This window comes from Argentina anserina, chromosome 4 (genome assembly GCF_933775445.1).
Source record: "Argentina anserina chromosome 4, drPotAnse1.1, whole genome shotgun sequence".
NCBI classification, from domain to species: domain Eukaryota; kingdom Viridiplantae; phylum Streptophyta; class Magnoliopsida; order Rosales; family Rosaceae; genus Argentina; species Argentina anserina.
Window position 1 is genome coordinate 24,030,078 of NC_065875.1, and position 19,724 is coordinate 24,049,801.

General features: G+C 38.6%; 4 protein-coding genes across 7 annotated transcripts; 1 reads left to right on the top strand and 3 right to left on the bottom strand.

The window, feature by feature from the left end:
- The first annotated feature begins 6,743 nt into the window (after positions 1–6,743).
- Positions 6,744–8,660, top strand: LOC126791421 (ubiquinone biosynthesis protein COQ4 homolog, mitochondrial). Its single transcript, XM_050517874.1, has 3 exons — positions 6,744–6,975; positions 7,084–7,297; positions 7,906–8,660. The coding sequence occupies exons 2-3, from the start codon at positions 7,115–7,117 to the stop codon at positions 8,452–8,454; spliced, it is 732 nt and encodes a 243-aa protein (XP_050373831.1). The 5' UTR covers positions 6,744–6,975; positions 7,084–7,114; the 3' UTR covers positions 8,455–8,660.
- A 344-nt stretch (positions 8,661–9,004) lies between these two features.
- Positions 9,005–11,204, bottom strand: LOC126790429 (protein SPIRAL1-like 1). The gene is made up of 3 exons (XM_050516650.1): positions 11,079–11,204; positions 10,029–10,315; positions 9,005–9,317 (listed from the first exon to the last, which is right to left on the bottom strand). Exons 2-3 carry the CDS (start codon positions 10,299–10,301, stop codon positions 9,234–9,236), a joined length of 357 nt encoding a protein of 118 aa, XP_050372607.1. The 5' UTR covers positions 10,302–10,315; positions 11,079–11,204; the 3' UTR covers positions 9,005–9,233.
- Positions 11,205–12,050: 846 nt separating this feature from the next.
- Positions 12,051–14,972, bottom strand: LOC126790696 (putative methylesterase 11, chloroplastic). Its single transcript, XM_050517035.1, is given in 6 exon segments — positions 12,051–12,510; positions 12,626–12,757; positions 12,859–13,002; positions 13,122–13,358; positions 14,159–14,264; positions 14,266–14,972. Coding segments are annotated over 6 exon segments (1,167 nt in total). The 5' UTR covers positions 14,535–14,972; the 3' UTR covers positions 12,051–12,231.
- An 81-nt stretch (positions 14,973–15,053) lies between these two features.
- LOC126790695 (pre-mRNA-splicing factor ATP-dependent RNA helicase DEAH10) lies at positions 15,054–19,529 on the bottom strand. 4 transcript variants are annotated; one of them, XM_050517034.1, is made up of 13 exons: positions 19,335–19,529; positions 19,197–19,243; positions 19,014–19,094; positions 18,671–18,887; positions 18,185–18,596; positions 17,840–18,043; positions 17,371–17,531; positions 16,971–17,156; positions 16,573–16,810; positions 16,187–16,383; positions 15,918–16,052; positions 15,539–15,737; positions 15,054–15,412 (listed from the first exon to the last, which is right to left on the bottom strand). In XM_050517034.1, exons 1-12 carry the CDS (start codon positions 19,421–19,423, stop codon positions 15,554–15,556), a joined length of 2,151 nt encoding a protein of 716 aa, XP_050372991.1. In that variant the 5' UTR covers positions 19,424–19,529; the 3' UTR covers positions 15,054–15,412; positions 15,539–15,553. The 4 variants fall into 4 exon arrangements, with proteins under 4 accessions (XP_050372991.1, XP_050372990.1, XP_050372989.1 ...); XM_050517033.1 differs by having other exon boundaries at positions 15,054–15,415; XM_050517032.1 differs by having other exon boundaries at positions 15,054–15,425.
- Positions 19,530–19,724: the final 195 nt, after the last annotated feature.

Below are 19,724 nucleotides of genomic sequence, written 5' to 3' on the forward strand. Positions count from 1 at the left end.
TTGAATGACGACCAAGTGAATGAGACACCTCAAAGCAACACTGCAGCTCCATCAAGTACGCCTAGACCAATGGGAACCAAGGCGGAAAAGGAAGTTAGGTGCCAAAAGAAACATGTTAAGACTCATATTGAGCAACGAGTTGAGGTTTTGTATACCATTGCAAGTGACCAAGCATCATGGCATATCAAGAGGCTAGTCCATAATGAAAGTGAGCTTAATTATTATGTGAAGTACATAGACATTCAAAAGCGGAAAGAAGCAAGGACGGAAGAATAGTTACGATTGAAGAAACAAGAGAATAACACAAAGATCATGAGAATAGATTTGAAGGCAATGACCCCAATCTCGAAAATGTATTTTATCAAGAGGAAACTAGTAATCCTTAACGAAGGAGAAGGTAGTCAAGATCAACCTACCGATGAAACATATTCGGATTGTTATCACTCAAGTCGCGTGCTATCTACATTGTAGTTATAGTATTGTACTAAGAATAAATCTACGTTTGGCTCGTCATTTTATGTAATTTAAATTTTTGAGAAATAAAAATGCAATTTATTTATTAAGTTGAAATTGAAATACACATCAAATTAAAACACATACTTAAATTAAACCGAAGCTTAAGAATTAAACACAAGCATCATGAAAACACACAATAAAACATATTTATAGTATTTCACCGGTTTCCACCCTCCAAATGTGTTTCATCAAGTCTCTCTGGAGCTCTCGATGGATGTAAGCGGATTCGAGATCGGCAACACGGTCGTGAAATCGTTGTATATTGGCTCAATCTCTACTGATTGGCTGAAAAAGAACTCGATTCCCTTGTGCATTCACCGACCCATCATAAACCCGAAAAGCCCTCGATGGGTTTTGCAGGTCTTCTTCTTTTTCCTCATCCTCTCCCTCTTCCTAATATTCCACGTACTCTTCCTCAACAATCATGTTATGCAATATAATGCAAGCTAACATGATGGTAGTCATTATCGATTTGTGGTGCAATGTACAACTATGACGTATAATTGCCCATCGAGATTGCAAGATGCCAAATGCCCTCTCCACGTCTTTCCGGTATGCCTTTTGTTTCTTTGCGAAGAGCTTATTTTACAGCGTATGGGGAATAGAAATTGTTTTGACAAATGTAGTGTATCTTGGATATATTCTGTCAGTCAGTTATTAAGTTGTGGTGTACCTCTGTCCGTGGACTTCGAAGACAACAGTTAGGCCTCTTCCGACAAGGATCTTTGAGAACAGATTCGATAGGTGAAGCACATTAATGTCAATTTTAGCTCCTAGACACCCAAAACAATTGTGTCATATCTACATATCATACGAGGTCACCGCCTCTAGGATAATCGTCAGACGACTCTTTTGCCCCGAGTATGCCCCTTGATAGGCGGTTGGGCAGTTCTTTCACTCACAGTACATGCAGTCGATGCTTCTAATCATACCTGGAAAACCTCGGCATTCGCCTTTAGCTAGTAGTCGCGCAAGGTATGCCGGTGTTGGAATGCGGAGGTATCTTGGACCATAGAGGTGAACCACTTAGTTGCAAAACTCCTTCATACATTCCAGGGTAGTCGATTCCCATATTCTTGTAATTTCAGTACACTGATATGCGGCTGACCCGTATGCTAGAATTCATAGAGCCCCAATAATCTTTTGTTGGGGAAATAACCTTAGCAAACCAGTGGGGTCTTCTCTTTGATGCCAAGACAGGTCATGGTTGCAGAGGTCCGTCATGATAATGTTGAATCGGTCTCTGCTCATCCTGTACTTTTGGCGAAAGTCTTAAGCGTCGAAAATTGAACGTTCGATGAAGTAATGAGATTGCGTCCCCTAGATAGCCTCTGACGTGACTTATTCGGTTTTTTACCGCGACGTGAACCGTTTGATCGTGTTGTGCTTTTTCCATGACCACCTGATTGACGAATGATTGCTCCATATCGTCATCCTCTTCTTGTTGACGTTGTCTCAGCCTGAAAAAATTGTGGAAGCTAAAAGAATTCATCAGAGTGATGAAAAAAGAAATGTTGCTAAGTGTTTAGATTGAAGTATGAGTTATATGCTCGGATTCTTCACAATGGTGTGAGTATAGAATGAGTGATATTAGACGTTTTATAACAAATTGGTCGAAAATCTTACCATAAATCTGGTCCAATTATTTTGTCGACACTGACATGTGGCAGTGACACGTGTCAATTCTCTATTAGTCGAAAATCTTATCAGAAATCTACTCCAATTATTTTACCGATAATGACACGTGGTAGTGACACATGTCAATTCTCTATTAGTCGAAAATATTATCGGAAATTTTGGATAATATAGAGTCGATAACGACACGTGGCACATTATTATTGGTTTTAAATATATCCAGTAAAAAATTTAATCGTTTCAGAACAAGGTAAAATTGAATTGCTCAAACAAATTGTGAATGAGTGTGTGAAAAAATCGATTTTCTTGAGAAAAATATAAAATCGATTTGCTTGAAGCAAATTTTATTTTTGAGACCTCGTTTTGTTTGAAGAAATCCATTTTATAAGTGCGGATGCTATAATATTTCAAAAAATAAAAAGAGTTAATAAAGAAAATTTTCGGTTAAGCAACATAACACATGTGGCGCCATGCATAGGATTGACATAGAGTTTTGGCACCGGTGATGTGCTCCCAACCCATAAGATGTAGTCATGGAATGAAGCTAAACATTGCAAACTTACCGTAATCAAATTCTCACAACAATTAAAATTGAAAGAAATCAATTTGTTGAATTTCAACGATCAACAAAAGCTTTCAATTAAACATAAAATAAATTTGTAGATCCAAACCAACTCTTTCTTTCTTTCTTTCTTTTTTTGAATAAACAAATCAACTCTTTCAGGAATACAGAATTCTCTTAAAACTATAAGGCCGTGGCGTAGAGGACTTTGACAGTTTATCAGTTTGTAAAAAATTCAAAGTATCAAATTTTTATAATAACACTTGTCAAATGACGATAGGTTCTGGTCAGCCATAGCTAACCGTGTGTGGTGTGCTAAGTATTCTCCCATTAGTATTCCTACGAGTAACATTTTCTCGAAAGTTTTCGTTTTAGACAAGCACCAATATAAGGACCCCAATATAAACATTTCATATAGGCGATCTGTTGTTTAATTTCAACAATTGATTCAAGTTCTATCAATAATATTTAGATATATATATATATATATATATTAAAGTGTGCATAAATATAACAAAAACTGAATTTGTTGGAATTGTTAAAGATTTGTTGGGTCATTTGGATGACCAAGGTTCAAATCCCACCACAAGCATTCTTATTTTTATCATGAGTTTCTCTCCTTATATATATATTAAAGTGTGCATAAATATAACAAAAACTGAATCTGTTGGAATGATTGAGGAGTTGTTAGGTGCCTTGGATGACCAAGGTTCGATTCTCACCATTAGCACTTTCATTTTTATTATCAGTTGTTGCGTGTCCGCGTGTCCAATTCAGACACTCATGTGTCTGATTCATACACTCGCGTGTCCGATTCCGATACTCGCGTGTCCGGGTCGTGTCCAAATTGAGTTCGTGTGTCCGTGTCCGTGTCCATGTCGGACAGCCAATACGGACCCTAAAAGCCGTGTCCGTGCTTCATAGGTGATAGTTAATGTCACAGGTAGTGTGACGGGAAACTAATAGTCACACTACCAGTCACATTAACTTTGTTCTATGACGAGTAATGTGAGGGGTAGTATGATGAGTGAATTGGAAACACAAGGTTGGAATTTGGATTTGTGATGGGCACCTAGAGAATTGTTATGAGCACCCATGTCTACATCTTCCAGGCGCGGTAGTCGACACCGCCAGGGACAAGCTCGCTCACATTCTCTCCAGTGCGACGTCATAACTCAAGAGGAAGCGGCGTCAGAGGAGCGCACTAGCCCGGTCCGGTGCTGCTGACGTCGTAGTTGGAGTTGTCAGTGCCGTCGGAGCTTTGCGAGTGCCTAAGTAGCACGGACACGGATACGGACACGAGTGTCCGTATTGGATACGATTCGATACGTAGACACATCATATAAAAATTGTTTTAGACACGGACACGTGGTGGACACGTCAATTAAATATTATTTTTAATATATATATATATTTAAAAAAATTAATTTATAAATTTTAAAGTATTTAGATGTATATATATGTCAAAGTGTGCATTAAAATGATGAAAACATAACTTGTTGGAATGACTAAGGACTTGATAAGTACATTGGATAACCAAGGTTCGAATCCCACCACAAGCATTCTTATTTTTATCACGAGTTTTTCTCCTTGGTTATCCAATGTACTTATCAAGTCCTTAGTCATTCCAACAAGTTATGTTTTCATCATTTTAATGCACACTTTGACATATATATACATCTAAATACTTTAAAATTTATAAATTAATTTATATATATATATAAGTATCGAAAGTGTGTATAAATATAACAAAAACTGAATCTGTTGGAATGGTTGAGGAGTTGTTGGGTGCCTTGGATGATCAATGTTCGAATCTCACCATAAGCATTTTCACTTTTATCATGAGTTGTTGCGTGTCCGCGTGCCCGATTCAGATACTCGCGTGTCCAGGCGTTTCCAAAGTGAGTTTGCGTGTACGTGTCGGTGTCGGACACGCAATACAGACCCCAGAAGTCGTGTCTGTGCTTCATAGGCGAGTGCAAATCTGGGTGAGGTTGTTTAATCCTCATATCTGATCTGAATCTAGATGATATATATATATATATTGGCTTCAGTGGTTGACATGGAACATGATCGAAACCCAATCTCTGAGCTTTGTTTAACGACCTCCCCGGGGTACTTGGCGACCGAAATACAATCGTCATCGTCGTCAGAATCCAGATGATGTTGAAGTAGCATTTGAAACTTGAGAGCCATGCTTTGATTCTTGTCTCGGAGCTCTAGGCCTAGTGCAACGACATCGTATGCCAATCCTCTTCCCAACCTCGGGCTATTGAGAAAGAAACGGCCGACTACGTCATGTCAATTTCAGAACGAAGGTGAGTGGGTGGCATGAATCGTAATTCTTACAAAAATAGAGGGCAACACTTTATCACATTTAATTGGATGACTTTTTTCTAATTTGCAAATCTTGTTTGATTTTTTTTTTATAAATACATGTATGAAAATAGACTTTGTTATGAGACGCCCTTAAAATTAAAATTAATTCTATTAATCACATGTCACACTCGTTGTCACACTACCTATCGCAATATCTGTCACACTAGCTGTCACACTACATGTCACAGCCCATGTCACACCCCCTATCACAACCATTGTCACACTACCTATCAGACCAAATATCACACTAACTGTCACACTTGTTGGCGCACTGTTTTATGTGACTATGTTGTGACAAAAAGAAGAAGAAGAAGAAGAGAAGAAGAAAATAAATAGAAATAACGAACATTTGTATATTGTTATGTGATCTTGAATTTTTAAATCAACTAATATGATCCAAATAACGACACTCATGTTATCGTACAGAACACCACACATCATACTACCTGTCACACTACTATCACAATATCTATCACAATATCTATCACACTACCTGTCACACTACCTATCATACTACATGTCACACCACAAATTCAGTATGACTGATAGTGTGGTTGTTAGTGTGACAAATAATGTGACGGGTAAACTGATAGTCACACTAACTTTGTGTTGTGACATGTAGTGTGATGATAGTGTGACATGTAAAAACTGAAATTGAAGAAATAAAAAAGAAATAGCAAATAAAAAAACAAAATTTCTGATGTGGGCACCTAGAAAACTGCTCTAGGCACCCATGTCACCATTTTCTCCAATCTCTACTTTTCCGGCAAGCCTTATGCCAGCAATAGCAGAACCAGCCCTCTCCACCGCCGTCCTCTCCTCAGTGTCATCATCGAGAAGATCATTGCCTCATAGTTGATGAGATGAAGCTAAATCGTGTAGAGGCCTAGATCGTTGGCACCAGTAGTGCCATTATCGTCGAGGACAAAATGACGACGGTGTTGCTTTGCGCAAGGGAGGCCCGTAACGAGTGGCATAACAAGAAGCGGCAGCGGAGAGGAGTGTTTCTTTAGTCACCGGCGAGATCTAAGCATCGCAGTCGTTCTCTGTCAGTAGCGAGATCTCATTCATCGCCGAGAGACCAAGACAACTACGGGTGTACGAGATCCACACTTCTAGCACTGTCGCCAATTAGCTGGTGGTCGACCCATAAAATTTCTTTAGTCACCGGCGAGATCTAAGCATCGTAGTCGTTCTCTGTCAGTAGCGAGATCTCCTTCATTGCCGAGAATCCACACTTCTTGCACTATCGCCAACTGGCTAGTGGTCGACCCAGAAAAAAGAGAGAGAGAGAGAGAGAGAGAGAGAGAGAGAGAGAGAGAGAGAGAGAGAGAGAGAGAGAGAGAGAGAGAGAGAGAGAGAGAGAGAGAGAGAGAGAGAGAGAGAGAGAGAGAGAGAGAGAGAGAGAGAGAGAGAGTAAATATTTCCAATTTCAGTGACAACGGTAGAAGAGATTTACAAAATTGACGTTTTTATAATTTTTCAAATCTTGCTTGATTTTTTTTTATAAATATATGTATCAAATATGACTTTTTGTTATAAGAAATCTAAATTATAATACTTAAACATATAATAATAATTTTAAATCTTAAAATATAATTTAACGCTCGAAATTTAGTCGATAAATAATTTTATTTTTAAGGCTAAAATTTTTGGTCGGAGATGGCCTCAGTTCACTTGTTCTAACAGGATAACAAACTAAGCCCAAGTCTTAAAGAAATCAAAAGATCTTAAATTTTCAGAACACAAGCTCGAAATCGTAGACCAAATTTTCAGAAATTGATAAAGATTAAAGACCTGAATTTTCTATTCTTGCCGCGCAATTGGGGTAATTTTCAGCATCAAACCCATTTGGTTTTACTAATCAACGATTACAAAACAAGGTGCTTCAATTTCTTGTGAATATTTATTGTTTGTGTTGGTTTTCAATTGATGCCCAGAAGGTGTTTGTGAAAATGCGCAACTGAATGTTTGTGTTGTGATGGGGTTAGGGATTTGAAGGAGAAGCGGGTTGTTGCGATCATGATTGGAGGTGCTCGTGTGAGGCTGAACAGGTGGCAGCAGGCGGCGGTGGCGGTTGGGTCGGCGGTGGGGGCATTGCTGGACCCAAGAAGAGCAGACCTGATAGCAGCTCTGGGGGAGACAACTGGGAAGCCGGCATTCGAAAGAGTTCTTCAGAGGATGAAGACTAACCCTGAAGGCAGAGTAAGCCCCTCTTTTGTATCATCACTCAGATCAAATTGATATGTTTCTTTTATGCTGCTTTTGTTAGAAAATGAAGTTTGCAATGTTTTAAGGAGAATTGTTTAGGGCGTAGGGATTAGCATACCTAGGAAAGGTGTAATGGGATTAAGAATAGCGTTCGTCAGGGTTTCTTGTAAAACTGGCAATGGTGTTTTGTTCGTGTTGCTGATAGTTGTGTGGTTTTTCTGTTGGATGTTAGTGGATGAACTACTGCAAAACATGGAATTAGGCACGGAAAGACCATTGGGTTGTTGCATGATATATAGTTGCAGTATAGCATTAGGGTCACCTAGTGATGGAGTTATAGATACGTACACATTCGGTTAGTATCATCTAGTACGCAAAATGCAGCCTCTACTGAGGTGGTGTTTCATATGTAGTTAGCTGCTGTGCAATTGTATTTGCAACTAATTATGGACTGTAGGTGGCTCCAAATTACAATTTTATATAGAATGAGATCTGAATGACATTTTGTTTGAGATCATGGAGCAAACTCTGTTTGCTTCTTCACCTTCTTGAAAGCCATCTGCGTAGGATGTGTAAAGACTAACAAACATCCTTCTTTACAGGCCATTCTGTTGGAGCGACCTCGGGTAATATCTGCAAATGTGGGTCATGCATGGGATCTTCCAGCGGGCACGTTTTGTGCTGCGTATGCAAAGTTCATGGGATCTAGGAACTTCTCCCCTGATGACCGACCACCAGTGCGTTTCATGGAAACAGATGAACTTGCGTATGTAGCCATGAGGGCTCGTGAGGTACACGACTTCTGGCACACCCTTTTTGACCTTCCGACAAACTTGATGGGTGAATCAGCACTCAAAGTAATAGAGTTTCAGCAAATGTACCTTCCCATGTGCTTGATGTCCGTTGTAGGAGGCTCTGTGAGATTCAATGAGAAGCAAAGAAAATTGTTTTTCCAGCACTACTTTCCCTGGGCTGTTCGAGCTGGTATGCAGTCAACAGATCTTATGTGTATTTACTATGAGAAACACTTTCATGAGGATTTGGAAGATGTTCAGAGAAAGTGGGGTATAACTCCTGCTCCTGCTGTGTTTAAACAAACCCAAGCATCAGCAGCTTCAGCTGGTGTAGCGAAGAAACCAGAGATTTATTGAGCACATGTACCACAAGATTTGCTTGAATATTGTGTTACTTAAACAATTTTATGTGTACTAGTCATATGAATTAAGCAAGCATCCTTGCTAGTAACTTCAAAGTTTCTAGAGGAAAGATTACTCAATGGAGGAACCAGTTTGTTGTATAGTTTCGAACCTTCATCACATCAAAAGCATATTTCCTCAATAACATGAAATCTGGTTTTGTGATTTAGCATTTCCAATTCTTCCTTCTCTTGAGTTGTTCTCTTAAAATGTTTAGGGGAAACAGTCGCTAAGGTATAACAAAAGCACCATCGTAGGGATAAAAAGAACTTGGAGCACGACTGTCGGTGACGATAAATCTTTGGACCAAAATGACAAGAGCTTCGAGCAGCAAGAAGCTGGACGTTGGAGAAGGGGAAGGGTTAAAGGTTATCAAAACCTATATTTTCCTTTTATGGTTGGTCCGTCCGTCCCAAACAAAGCAGACAGAGCCCCAACTCACCTCACAGTGCAACAATTACAATATTCTATCAAATAGATTCGACACAGAAGCAACAAAGTAAAGTACAAACAACATCAAGCATGCACTTAAAAACTCTTTTGTTCATTACAAACAAATCTGAATCAGATGTTCAAGCATCTAAAATAGAGCACTGCTAATTGAATAATCCCAACAACCACAACACCTATAATACATTCCCATGAGCCATCAACTTTTCATTGTTTATATAAAGGATGAAAACATTCCTCATCCACTGTAAATGTTCCCCAAACTAAAGATACGAACGCATGTCTCAGTTGCCACCTGGTCCACCAAAGAGGTAACCCAGAGACGATCCACCACCTGGGGCAGAGTGGACCTTAGTTGAGGGTCGATCCTGCAGAGCAAGAAGATCAATATGAACGTCAGTATGATACATAATGGAAGAGATGGAAAATGAAATTACCAACCAACAATAGTCACAGGGCATGACTGCATGAGGACAATTAAGGGTGGCGGGAAGAAAAGTAAACCGATTCCAGCAGCAATGAAAATAGGTTTCACCAGTCTTACTATAATATCATATCTTATATCTATTCATATCAAACAGCTTTCTGGCTTCGGAGCAACTACTTTCTTTAAAGACTTAGCACCCATCATGCAAAACTGTAAGAGTATTGACTTATCATAATATAAGTAGCCAGTTAAAAAAAATAACTCTAAGAAGGTGACTTAAGATATTGCATTCATGTCCACATTGGAAATTCCATTCACCAGTACTCAAGTGAGAAGGAAGGCTCACGACTACCTATCTGCTACTCTAGAAGGACGAAGAGAGGGCTTGGTTAGGTGGAGGAAGGTGGAGCGAAACTGTAAAAAGTAAGATGTCATGCAGAAGAGAAATTTTGCGAGATAAATTTTCACAATTTTTCCCTGACAAAGAACCTTTGAAAAGCTTGCTACATTAGCAATCAAGAACCACTTTTACATGCTTGTTATATCCTATGAATAACATTGAATAAGATGATAGAACAGTATGTTTGACTGAAAAAAGAAAAAAGGTATGAACATTTTGAGGAACATAGGAATCAAGGTTAGAGAAACCTACCGTAATGAAGTTTCCGGTGTTTTGGCCATCAGCACGCATGTAGTTATTTGTAGAAGTACTATTGATACCAGCAGGAATCTGCTTGGTGATATCTACTGATTCAGGTTTGGGAGGGGGAGGAGAAGCAGTTGGTTTGGGAGTAGGTTCATTCACAGCCTGCACTTCCTTTGGGGCAGCTCGCACATTGTTTGTGCTTGGCTTTGGAGCCTCTCCACTCCCAAAAAGATAATCCAAGGAACTCTGACCCCCACCACTGCTGACTCCACGACCCATATTCTTTAACAAATCTGTTACAAGCAGATGCTTAGAATGCATATATAGGAAAAGAAACAAACTTGTATATGTAATCAACATAAAAATCAAGGTAAATAAACAAAGCATTAACAAATTGAAGGCAGAATACAAAACACTTAGCAGGCCAAGCTAGCTCGTACATTAGATGTTTCTGCAGCACACAAGAACGTCTATCTCTTTTTTTCCCCTACCTTTTTTGAGTGTCAAAGATCTTTTTCTTGTTTCTACAACCAGTATCCTACCACCATAATCGATTACGAAAACTTTTAACAGCTTCATTTGTAAGATCATAAGTACATTATAGCCATAGACACAAATTCAAGCTTATACCTATACAGTTTCAGTCCTCCACCACACGCAATCGAAAAAAAGGATCCTAATTTCATAAAACAGAACACTAAAACCTCACAATTCCATTAAAAACACAGTGGATTAAAGGCTCTACATGCAAACAAGTTCATCCATATAAACACGCACAGTAATTTCAGCAAAAATCAAATCGAAAGCAAACAGAAATGTTTCAATCACTCACTAACACAAATCAATAAACAGATCTACCAATTCAAAACGCTAATTATCATTACAGGTGCATAAATCCGCCACAAAATCCAGTGACAAAAGCTAAGAAAAGCATCAAATCAGACACAGTGAAATAGAATACGAGAACGGAAATTGAAAGCAGAAATCTCAGCGATTGTAACACCGGAAAGCATATCGGAGAGAAGAGGCGGAGATCTAGGTTTAGAGGTGGAGTACCTGCCGGTAGTTGAGATCAGATTAATGATGAGAAAGCTGGAAGCAGAGAGAGAGAGAGAGACTGCACTTTGAGCTACTCTACATATACCACCTCACTCAATCTTACTTTTATAAACTTTCATTTAATTATTATTTTTTAATTTAAGTTGATGAACTATTTTCAAGTTTTTTTATTTTTTATTTTTTTCATGGGACTCAAACTCATTATAATCTATTGATCTTAACTTGAAAACATAACATATTTTTTGCACTAATAGAATAAATGAGCTGATGAAGCAAGTGACAGAAAAATGATGAACCTAACCGTAGAAATGAAGCATATCTGGTCCTAGAATAGTGCAATAATGTAGTTTGTTGTCAATAATAGTGAAGTCTCTCAAATGATTAAATATAAGTATATTTATCTTCTGTAGTTGCTTGAATAATTTTTCTTTATAAACCTGCTTCAACAACATTTAAGAATCTAGAATATGATACTCCTTGTGTTTGAACATCTAACAATTGTTTTAGTTCTTTGTTTTTTTTGTTTTCCCGATTGTGAATCATACAAAAGAAATTTTTCTTTCATATATAATTCTGTGTTTGTAGGGAAAAGGAATATAATTAAAAAATATTGCCCCATATGTTCAATTATATATGGCATCCCCAACCAAACACCCACCAATGATGTGTGGTATACTTTGTATTCTTCTATTTGATTTGAATCATTTGATTGAGAAAGAACATTAAGCCAGTGAGCCAGTTGGCACGTTCATCACTTCATCTTCAGGCTTGGCCAACTTAGGGTGTTGTTGTTTAGATTTTCAGAAGAATAAATGAAAAAGGACTCCTGCCCATGATAAGTTCAACCTAATTTCGTGAGTGTTTAATTTTGTTTTCGTTCTAATTTACCTTACTGGTAAGTGATAACATAACATATCAAATTGTGTGACCAACGAGACCAAGGAGAGGTAAACACTATTCTAGTACCAGAATACCAGATATGCTTCATTTTATACACTTTCATCGAAAAAAACCAGAGGTAAACACATTTTATACAAGTTTTGATGCCTTGGACACTTTACACTCAACAATATGAAACCTATTATGTTGTAGACTCTTTATAACATTCCTACATGGCTACATGTAATCTGGTAGGCAATTGGGGCTCAACTCAGATAGGGGGAGCCTGGGATATCTCTAGTAATATCCTATGCAAAGCCTGAGGCCTTGAGAAAAAAGGTGCATGATCAGAGCCTTTTAGTCTATAGAACTGTTCCGGCGGGTTTGATTCCAGCATTTCCTCCTGTAGTGCAACACTTATGGCATGATCTTCTTGAGTAACTATGAAAAACCGCCTGACAGATCCGTAATTTTTCTCAGAAAGAATGAGCTTCTCAGTGACTGGTGCAAAAGGGATTGGCCTCATCGATACTGATGCTAATGCAACATCCTGGTTTGAAAGGAACAGTACTAAAACTTTTAGACAAAATGAAATTCGAAACCAGAACTTCATCAGAAAAGTTACTTGTAACTGTTGTAAGTTCTTAAAAACCATGTCACATTACCTTTGCGGGACTTTGATTGAACAATAAGTCTTCGGTAAATTTTTTGCCAAAACCAATAGCAGTAGGTGGTTGATTTTTCCCATTTGCATACAAGAATATCTGAGCTTGTCGCATGAGATCATTCGAGCTTGTCTACATTGTTATGAGAAAGAGAAACCTGGGTGAATACTACATTTAAGGAATGAGTCTTACTATAGTATCGTGTGGAGTGATTGAGTGAAGGACGTAAGTACCTGTTGAGCAAATAGATTAAGAGTACTCTGCCCACTAGTTAACATTGCTGCAGAGATGAAAATGGCCTTTGCTATTTTAGATGGAAACAACTCCATTACATATGAGATACAGGTACCACCAAAATCATGTCCAACCAAGATGACCTGCAATTTACCATTGTAATGAAGCTTAGACTAACAGGTTGTGCAATAACTAGTGTTTACTTAAGGAAGCTATGTTATTAACTTATTACATCACAAAGAGCAAAGGAAAGAGCACAAACCTTTTTGCCCTCCTCTAGATTCTCAAGGACTTCAGTAAGCGGCTTCACATATTGTGCAAGACTTGTAATGCTATTTGTATCGAATGAGTTGATTCCGGAACCAGTTAAGTCAACAGCATCAACCTTGAACCCACTTTCTACTAGAAGGGCCATTGTTTTATACCAGCACCAAGCACCAAAGCCACCTCCATGAACAAGTACGAAATGATTTGTTTCCAGACCTTCAATCTTTACATCCTGTTAAAAAAACTGAACAGTTAAGCCAAATATTGAAGAAATAGTTCAGACAATGATGGAAACATTTTGCAAAACAATAATTAGAAATTGTATTACTATCGATCCTCATATCCAAAGTTTAAGGAAGCACTGATATCATCAGTATAAATTGACTAACATCACTGGACTTCAAAACCAACTTATAATTAATTTCACTACAATAAGCTTATAAACTCATGCCCGTTTAAAACATCACTTTTTAAGGCCATACTGGATGTTAAACAGAAATGACCCCTTGTATAGTGATTAGCCTTTATCTGCTTCTTGTGTGCACAATGTAGAAGCCAAGTAGAGTAACTTTCTGCCTCTGCTCTTATGACCCTTCACTTTGTGTAATAGATGTTTGCAGCATCCAGTAGAGAACTCTTCAACGCAAGCTTGCAGCCGACTTCATGCGTTGAGAATTTCTAACCCACAAAAATCCTTGATGCAAAATGTATTCCAACACTAGTGTACTTAACCTAATGGTAGAACCGGCTTAACACCAGAATTGGTCAATGCCGTTGACAGACATGTCAAATATTCCTAAACACTAATTTCCTTGAATTCTGAACGCTATGAACTAGATCCTACAAACAGAAACTTAAAACTATCCGCAAGAGAAAATAAAAGACTTGGTAACTTATAACCAGGAAATTTAGATTTCAAAGAGAGCATGCATGATTAACCAGTTTAGTTATTTGCCTTGATCAATAATTCAATATGATGAATGAACTACTACACAAAAAATTAGAGAACAAAGAGATGCAGGCAAGTCAAACCTGCTTGTCAACAAGCGCAAGAGGCTGGAAGAGAGTATCAGAACCCAAGGGCTGCCTGGAGCTGGAGCTTTTTGTAAATGCCTGACTCTTCTTTGGTGCAGGAGCCGACAGAGGTGGACCGGTTGAAGGGCTGCGATTCTTTGTTCTTCTGGTGGTTCTGGAACAGCAGAACGGCCTCGATAGCTTGTTGTTGAAGGACCAAATCATCTTCAAGGGTCTGTTTCTTACTGGGAGAACCCTTTGTTCTTCTAGTACTAGCTGATGAGCCAAAAAAAGGTGAAGAGTAGGGTGACCTCTTGGAGGGCTTCCTTGACAAATTGGTGTTCAGCTCCTTGGGGTTGTGTGCAGGGGAGAAGCATGCCATCGAGTTCCCCATCCTGGCTTGCAATGTCTGAAAAATGAGAGGGGCTCGAAAAATATAATGTCCTCTGCAGACTGCAGGCACAGAACTAATACTATTCTTTGCGTTAGAATAATGCGGCAAATGAACGACTTGGAATGCCAAGCTTATGATGGGAAATGTAGACACAGGAAACACACAAAGTTTGACCCAGTTGTTGTTAACAGTGAGAAAAGGACTGGGTAGACTTTGTCTTCTTTCATTGAAGGCTCATGCAGACCTACAGGCCACAGAGCCCTTATACAAACAGTAACTAGAATTCTTTATTTAAATGCTTTGACCCAAGATTAACGTGGAAAATGAGGAAGCAAAATTTGGGAAGCACGGGCGAGTATGTAAATGATTTTAAAGTTGGCAAGGAAATGCACTTCAAAGTTGGCGGAGTATAGTAATGTAGAATTCAATGGTTGCAATACTAATGTCAATACTCTATACATCATCCCCCATCCGTTTTCCTTCTGAATAGGTCCTACTTTTCTATGAATATCTTGCCCACTATTGAAACAGCTTTAAGCAATTATACAACGAAGCAAATGACGTCGTTTATGGATATATCAGTTTACATATGCCGGTATGATAACGGAAGCTCTTCAAAATTCTGCCGTAGCTCATCAGTAGATAACAGATGGACCTCCGAAGAGGCATCGCTGATTCACGATTACAGTTCACATCGAGCAACTCTTCAAATAGTTGAAGGGTTGCTTTCAACACTACAAAAATGTTGCTCTCCAAAAGTCAAGACTTGTAAAATCCAGTAATCAGTCTCCTTGTTGCAGGTCATAAATCAGACACTGAAAATAGGGATGTTACAGTAGAGTTTTGGACCAAGTTGACGAGGTGGGATTTATCTGCAACTGCTGCATGTAACTTGAAATTGAAAAATCTCAAATTATCCAACACCTGTGGGGAATAAGGTATTACAACTAGATATTTATATAGAGGTGGATAAGTGAAAGTTAATGATCATCAAACAAGCATACCTCTTGGAACTAGATTCAATTTTGCATGGCATAGAAGTGAGGTGCAAGCTCATGTAACCATAAATAATCGATTCTAGTTGTGTTGCGGATATACTTATGATTAGTCTCGACTAACTCATTGAATACTAGACACTCTGGTTTCTCATGGAACAATACGGACGACGGATGGATCCGAACCACCTGACCATTTGCTAAAGCCCTGTAAAAGAGAGTGAATAATAAGCATCAGGACAAACATATTAATAATGTAGAACCTTCTGACCTACAACTGGGATATAATGATAACATCCTAACTTGAGGGTGTCCAACTAAATTGGACAAATTTTGAACCTCATGAGCACCAAAAGAAATCCAACACATGTCAAAGTAAGCTCAAGACCTGTATGTTCCCTCAGGCTGCTTTAATGCTGCATTGAGGAAGAAAGAGGCAGCAAGACATCTTCGAAAAGGAAGCATGTCATCCCCACAAGAAGCCACATGAAGACCCATTTGTTCAACATTTCCTCGGATTTGACTGCAAAAAAAGTTTAAAATTTAGAGTTTGCAGGAATACCACAAACAAGGATGCAGATCATACTAAAGGGTGGCAACAAGTCTAGCGTGAGACAGGCAGAAACATCTCTATAACTGAGAAAGTAAATAGCCAACCTATGTATGTCATGAGCATGCTTCAGGGAGCGACTATTAATGAAATTGTCTTTGCACCATTTCCTGATACTTTTTTCACGTTTTTCTTTACTGAGATCCGATCTCTTCTCTGAAAACTCACTAAATGCTCGATATACATTAACCAAAGTGAGGTGGTCCCCATCTGGACTTGCAAAGCATTTCATTGCAGTTCTGGCCTGGTCAACAAGAAGAAAAACATGTCACTTTTTAACTCAAAAGTAGTAGGATTTGTGAGAAAAAGAGATCAGGCGAGGGACGAAATGTAAGTGTACGAGTGCAGTAGTAAAACTACCAAATTATCTCCATTTTACTTTTGATCTATATATGAAAAGGAGCCACATAAGTAACAATCCATAAATAAGTACCTCGTTTAATTTCTCACGGGGAGCGAAAAATATAGACTCAACTGAGAGCATTGCAACAGTTATCAACATCTCTTCAAGGCAATTGAATTCAGTTTCACTTGCTCGGATTAGAGCTTTTGAGTAAATAGGGTCTAGTGGAAGGCTTGCCATTTGACGTCCAACTGGATCTGACAGTTTGCACTCATCTGTTAAAGCGCCTAGCACATACAATTGCTCCAGTGATTTGACAATCGCCGACCTGATTAAACGTGAAATAGATTCATGTAAAATAAGTTTGACTTAAAAAATAAATAAATAAAAAAGCCTTACTAAAGGAACTAATTGCTTTACAAAAAAGCATAATAGTACCCAATTCAAAAGGATCATTAAAATCAGACAAAAGGGATCCCAAAATTCACCTTGAAGGTTTATCTATGAAATCGAAACCAATGACATCATCAACACCCAGAACCTTAAGTTGCAAAATTATACTGGCAATGTCACATCGCTTGATCTCTGGCTTTGTTGAATCCTCTAGTTTCTCAAATTGATTTTCTGGGTATAGGCGGAAGCACTTCCCAGATCTCTCTCTTCCTGCACGCCCGCTGCCCAAGGAGATTATTATGAAAAAGAAAAGTTCTCAAGCATCATCTCATACATTTAGAAGTTGAACTAAAGTGAAAAAACAATATAACGTGTACTACATGCATTACAGAATGGACTTCCTAAGAAACCTAAATAGTTTAAAAACTTAAACTTGATAAATCGATTATCATGATTGAAATTGTTAAATAATAAAGAATAACCAGTAGTGCATACCTCCTCTGAAGAGCCTGTGCTTTTGAAATCGGAATGACATTCAAACTTGATAACCCTTTATTTGGATCATAGGTACGTGCTTTTACGAACCCAGGATCTATAACATACTTGATTCCAGGTATTGTCACAGATGTCTCAGCAATATTCGTTGCCAATATTACCTAAACAATGTAACAATTAGATTTTACCTAAAATGTCATCAACTCTTAACAATTTGACCATGCTGACTAAAGAAGGCAAAGCAACTTGAACATAGATATAATTTTTTACTATCAGAACCCAGGAATATGATCTAGACCACATTTTAAGGAGAATAGAGGGGTCAAGTTGAAACAAAACATAGATGGGGTCAGATAACTTTTTTTGGGGTGGCAAGAGCCAACTTGTTATGCGAACAGACCCCATCTATCAGAATGCTACCTATTCACACACTAAAAAGGCCTGAATTAATGAATATTTGTTAGCTTACCTTACGAAATCCTTCAGGAGCTGGTGTAAACACTTGCATTTGCTGTTCTGACGGAAGAGATGAGAATATAGGAACAGCTAATAGTTTTTGACTGGTTTCAGGTAACTTTTTAAGTCTTTCTTTCACAAGTCTCTGTACAGATTCAATTTCTTCTTGGCCAGTTAAAAATACTAGTATATCACCAGGGTCCTCCTCCATATGAATCTAAGAAATGAGACATATATAAATAAATCATAACCTTTAGAACACAGCAGTTCAGGTCTAAAACTGACAACTGATTAGCAATAAAATTGAACAACTTAAGAAATGAGCATTGCTTGAAGAGATACCTACAAGGGCACTGACCTGAAATATGGAAGATAATGACGCATCTAGATAATCTTGTACATTATGATGAGTATAATATATATCGACAGGAAACTGTCGACCTTGGATGTGAACAGCTCTTGCACCACCGAAGTACTCGGAGAAAACTCGTGCATCCAAACTGGCAGACATGATAATTAACTTCAAGGGATTCCTTCCCTGGCATTTCTTGAGAAAACTCAACGACTGGGAACCGTTATCTTTATCCAACTGCGTGTCATTACTTATTTTCTTGTTGTTTGTATCTTGGTGGTTGTTGACAACTTTTGCTCTAGCATTTTGTACATTTTTAAGCAAGCCAAGTAAGACATCAGTCTGGACAGTTCTCTCATGAGCTTCATCGACAATGACAACTGAATACTTAGATAGATATGGATCCAATAGTGCTTCCCTGAAAGTACAATGAACATGACATCAGTGGTAAGACCAGCAAACAAGGGTAGCAAAGATGGTGTATAATCTTACCTAAGTAGCAATCCATCAGTCATATACTTAATCCTCGTTGAATTAGAGGTCACATCGTCAAATCTAACAGAGTAACCAACCTTTTCACCCAAGGAAACACCACACTCCTCAGCCACCCGTTTCGCCACAGTCATAGCAGCCACACGCCTCGGTTGAGTCACCCCAATGACTTTGCCATACCCACAAAATCCAGCATTGTACAAAAACTGCGGTAATTCTACACACAAACAAGACCGAAACACAATCATCTCGAGAGCCATCACTACATAAAACTATACGATCCTACATATACAAAACACAATGCAGCATAAACAAATCTACAAACAAAGAACAATAACCATACGTGTGGTTTTGCCGCTTCCGGTTTCACCAACTATAATCAAAGTATCATGCAATCGAACTTCGTCGACGAGACACTTCTCAACTAAAAATCATCAAAGCAACAACAACACCATTACTAATCATTCTTCAAAGATGAACGTAAAACAAAGAGTGATAATTCGAGTGAGGAAATCTCAGGTCATACCAGAAGCGATCGGCAGAGACTTCCTGTGCTGCGTAAGCTTCTGCTTCCTGAAATCAAAACCGCAACAGTTTCAATCCGATCAAATCAGAAATCAGAAACCTAAATTTGTACAGACTATACGAGCTGAAGTAAGATTACTTGGCGACGGCGGCATCCGGCTTACGATTCTCGTCGGAGAAGCTGCGTTTGAGGCCGTTGGTGGAATTGCTGAGCCGTCCGTGAGCCATTGAAGCATAGAGCGACCACTTCTAACACAGCGGCGGCGAGCTAAGAATTCAAAGACGGCCGGTTAGGAGCAATAGGGGCTAAACGGGAAGTGTAAGTTGTGGTGGGGCGGGAGAGGGCTAGGGTTGGTTATAACGACGGCTGTTATTTTCCAGCTTTAAATAGGCAAGATCGCGGATTTACTATTTTGTCCTCACTAATTTTTGGTTTATTTCTTCATAAAAAACTTACTAATGTCAGTAAATTTTAAACTATCACTTTTATGATTATGGTCTTCGCCTTCTTGGCAACATATTGGAATCG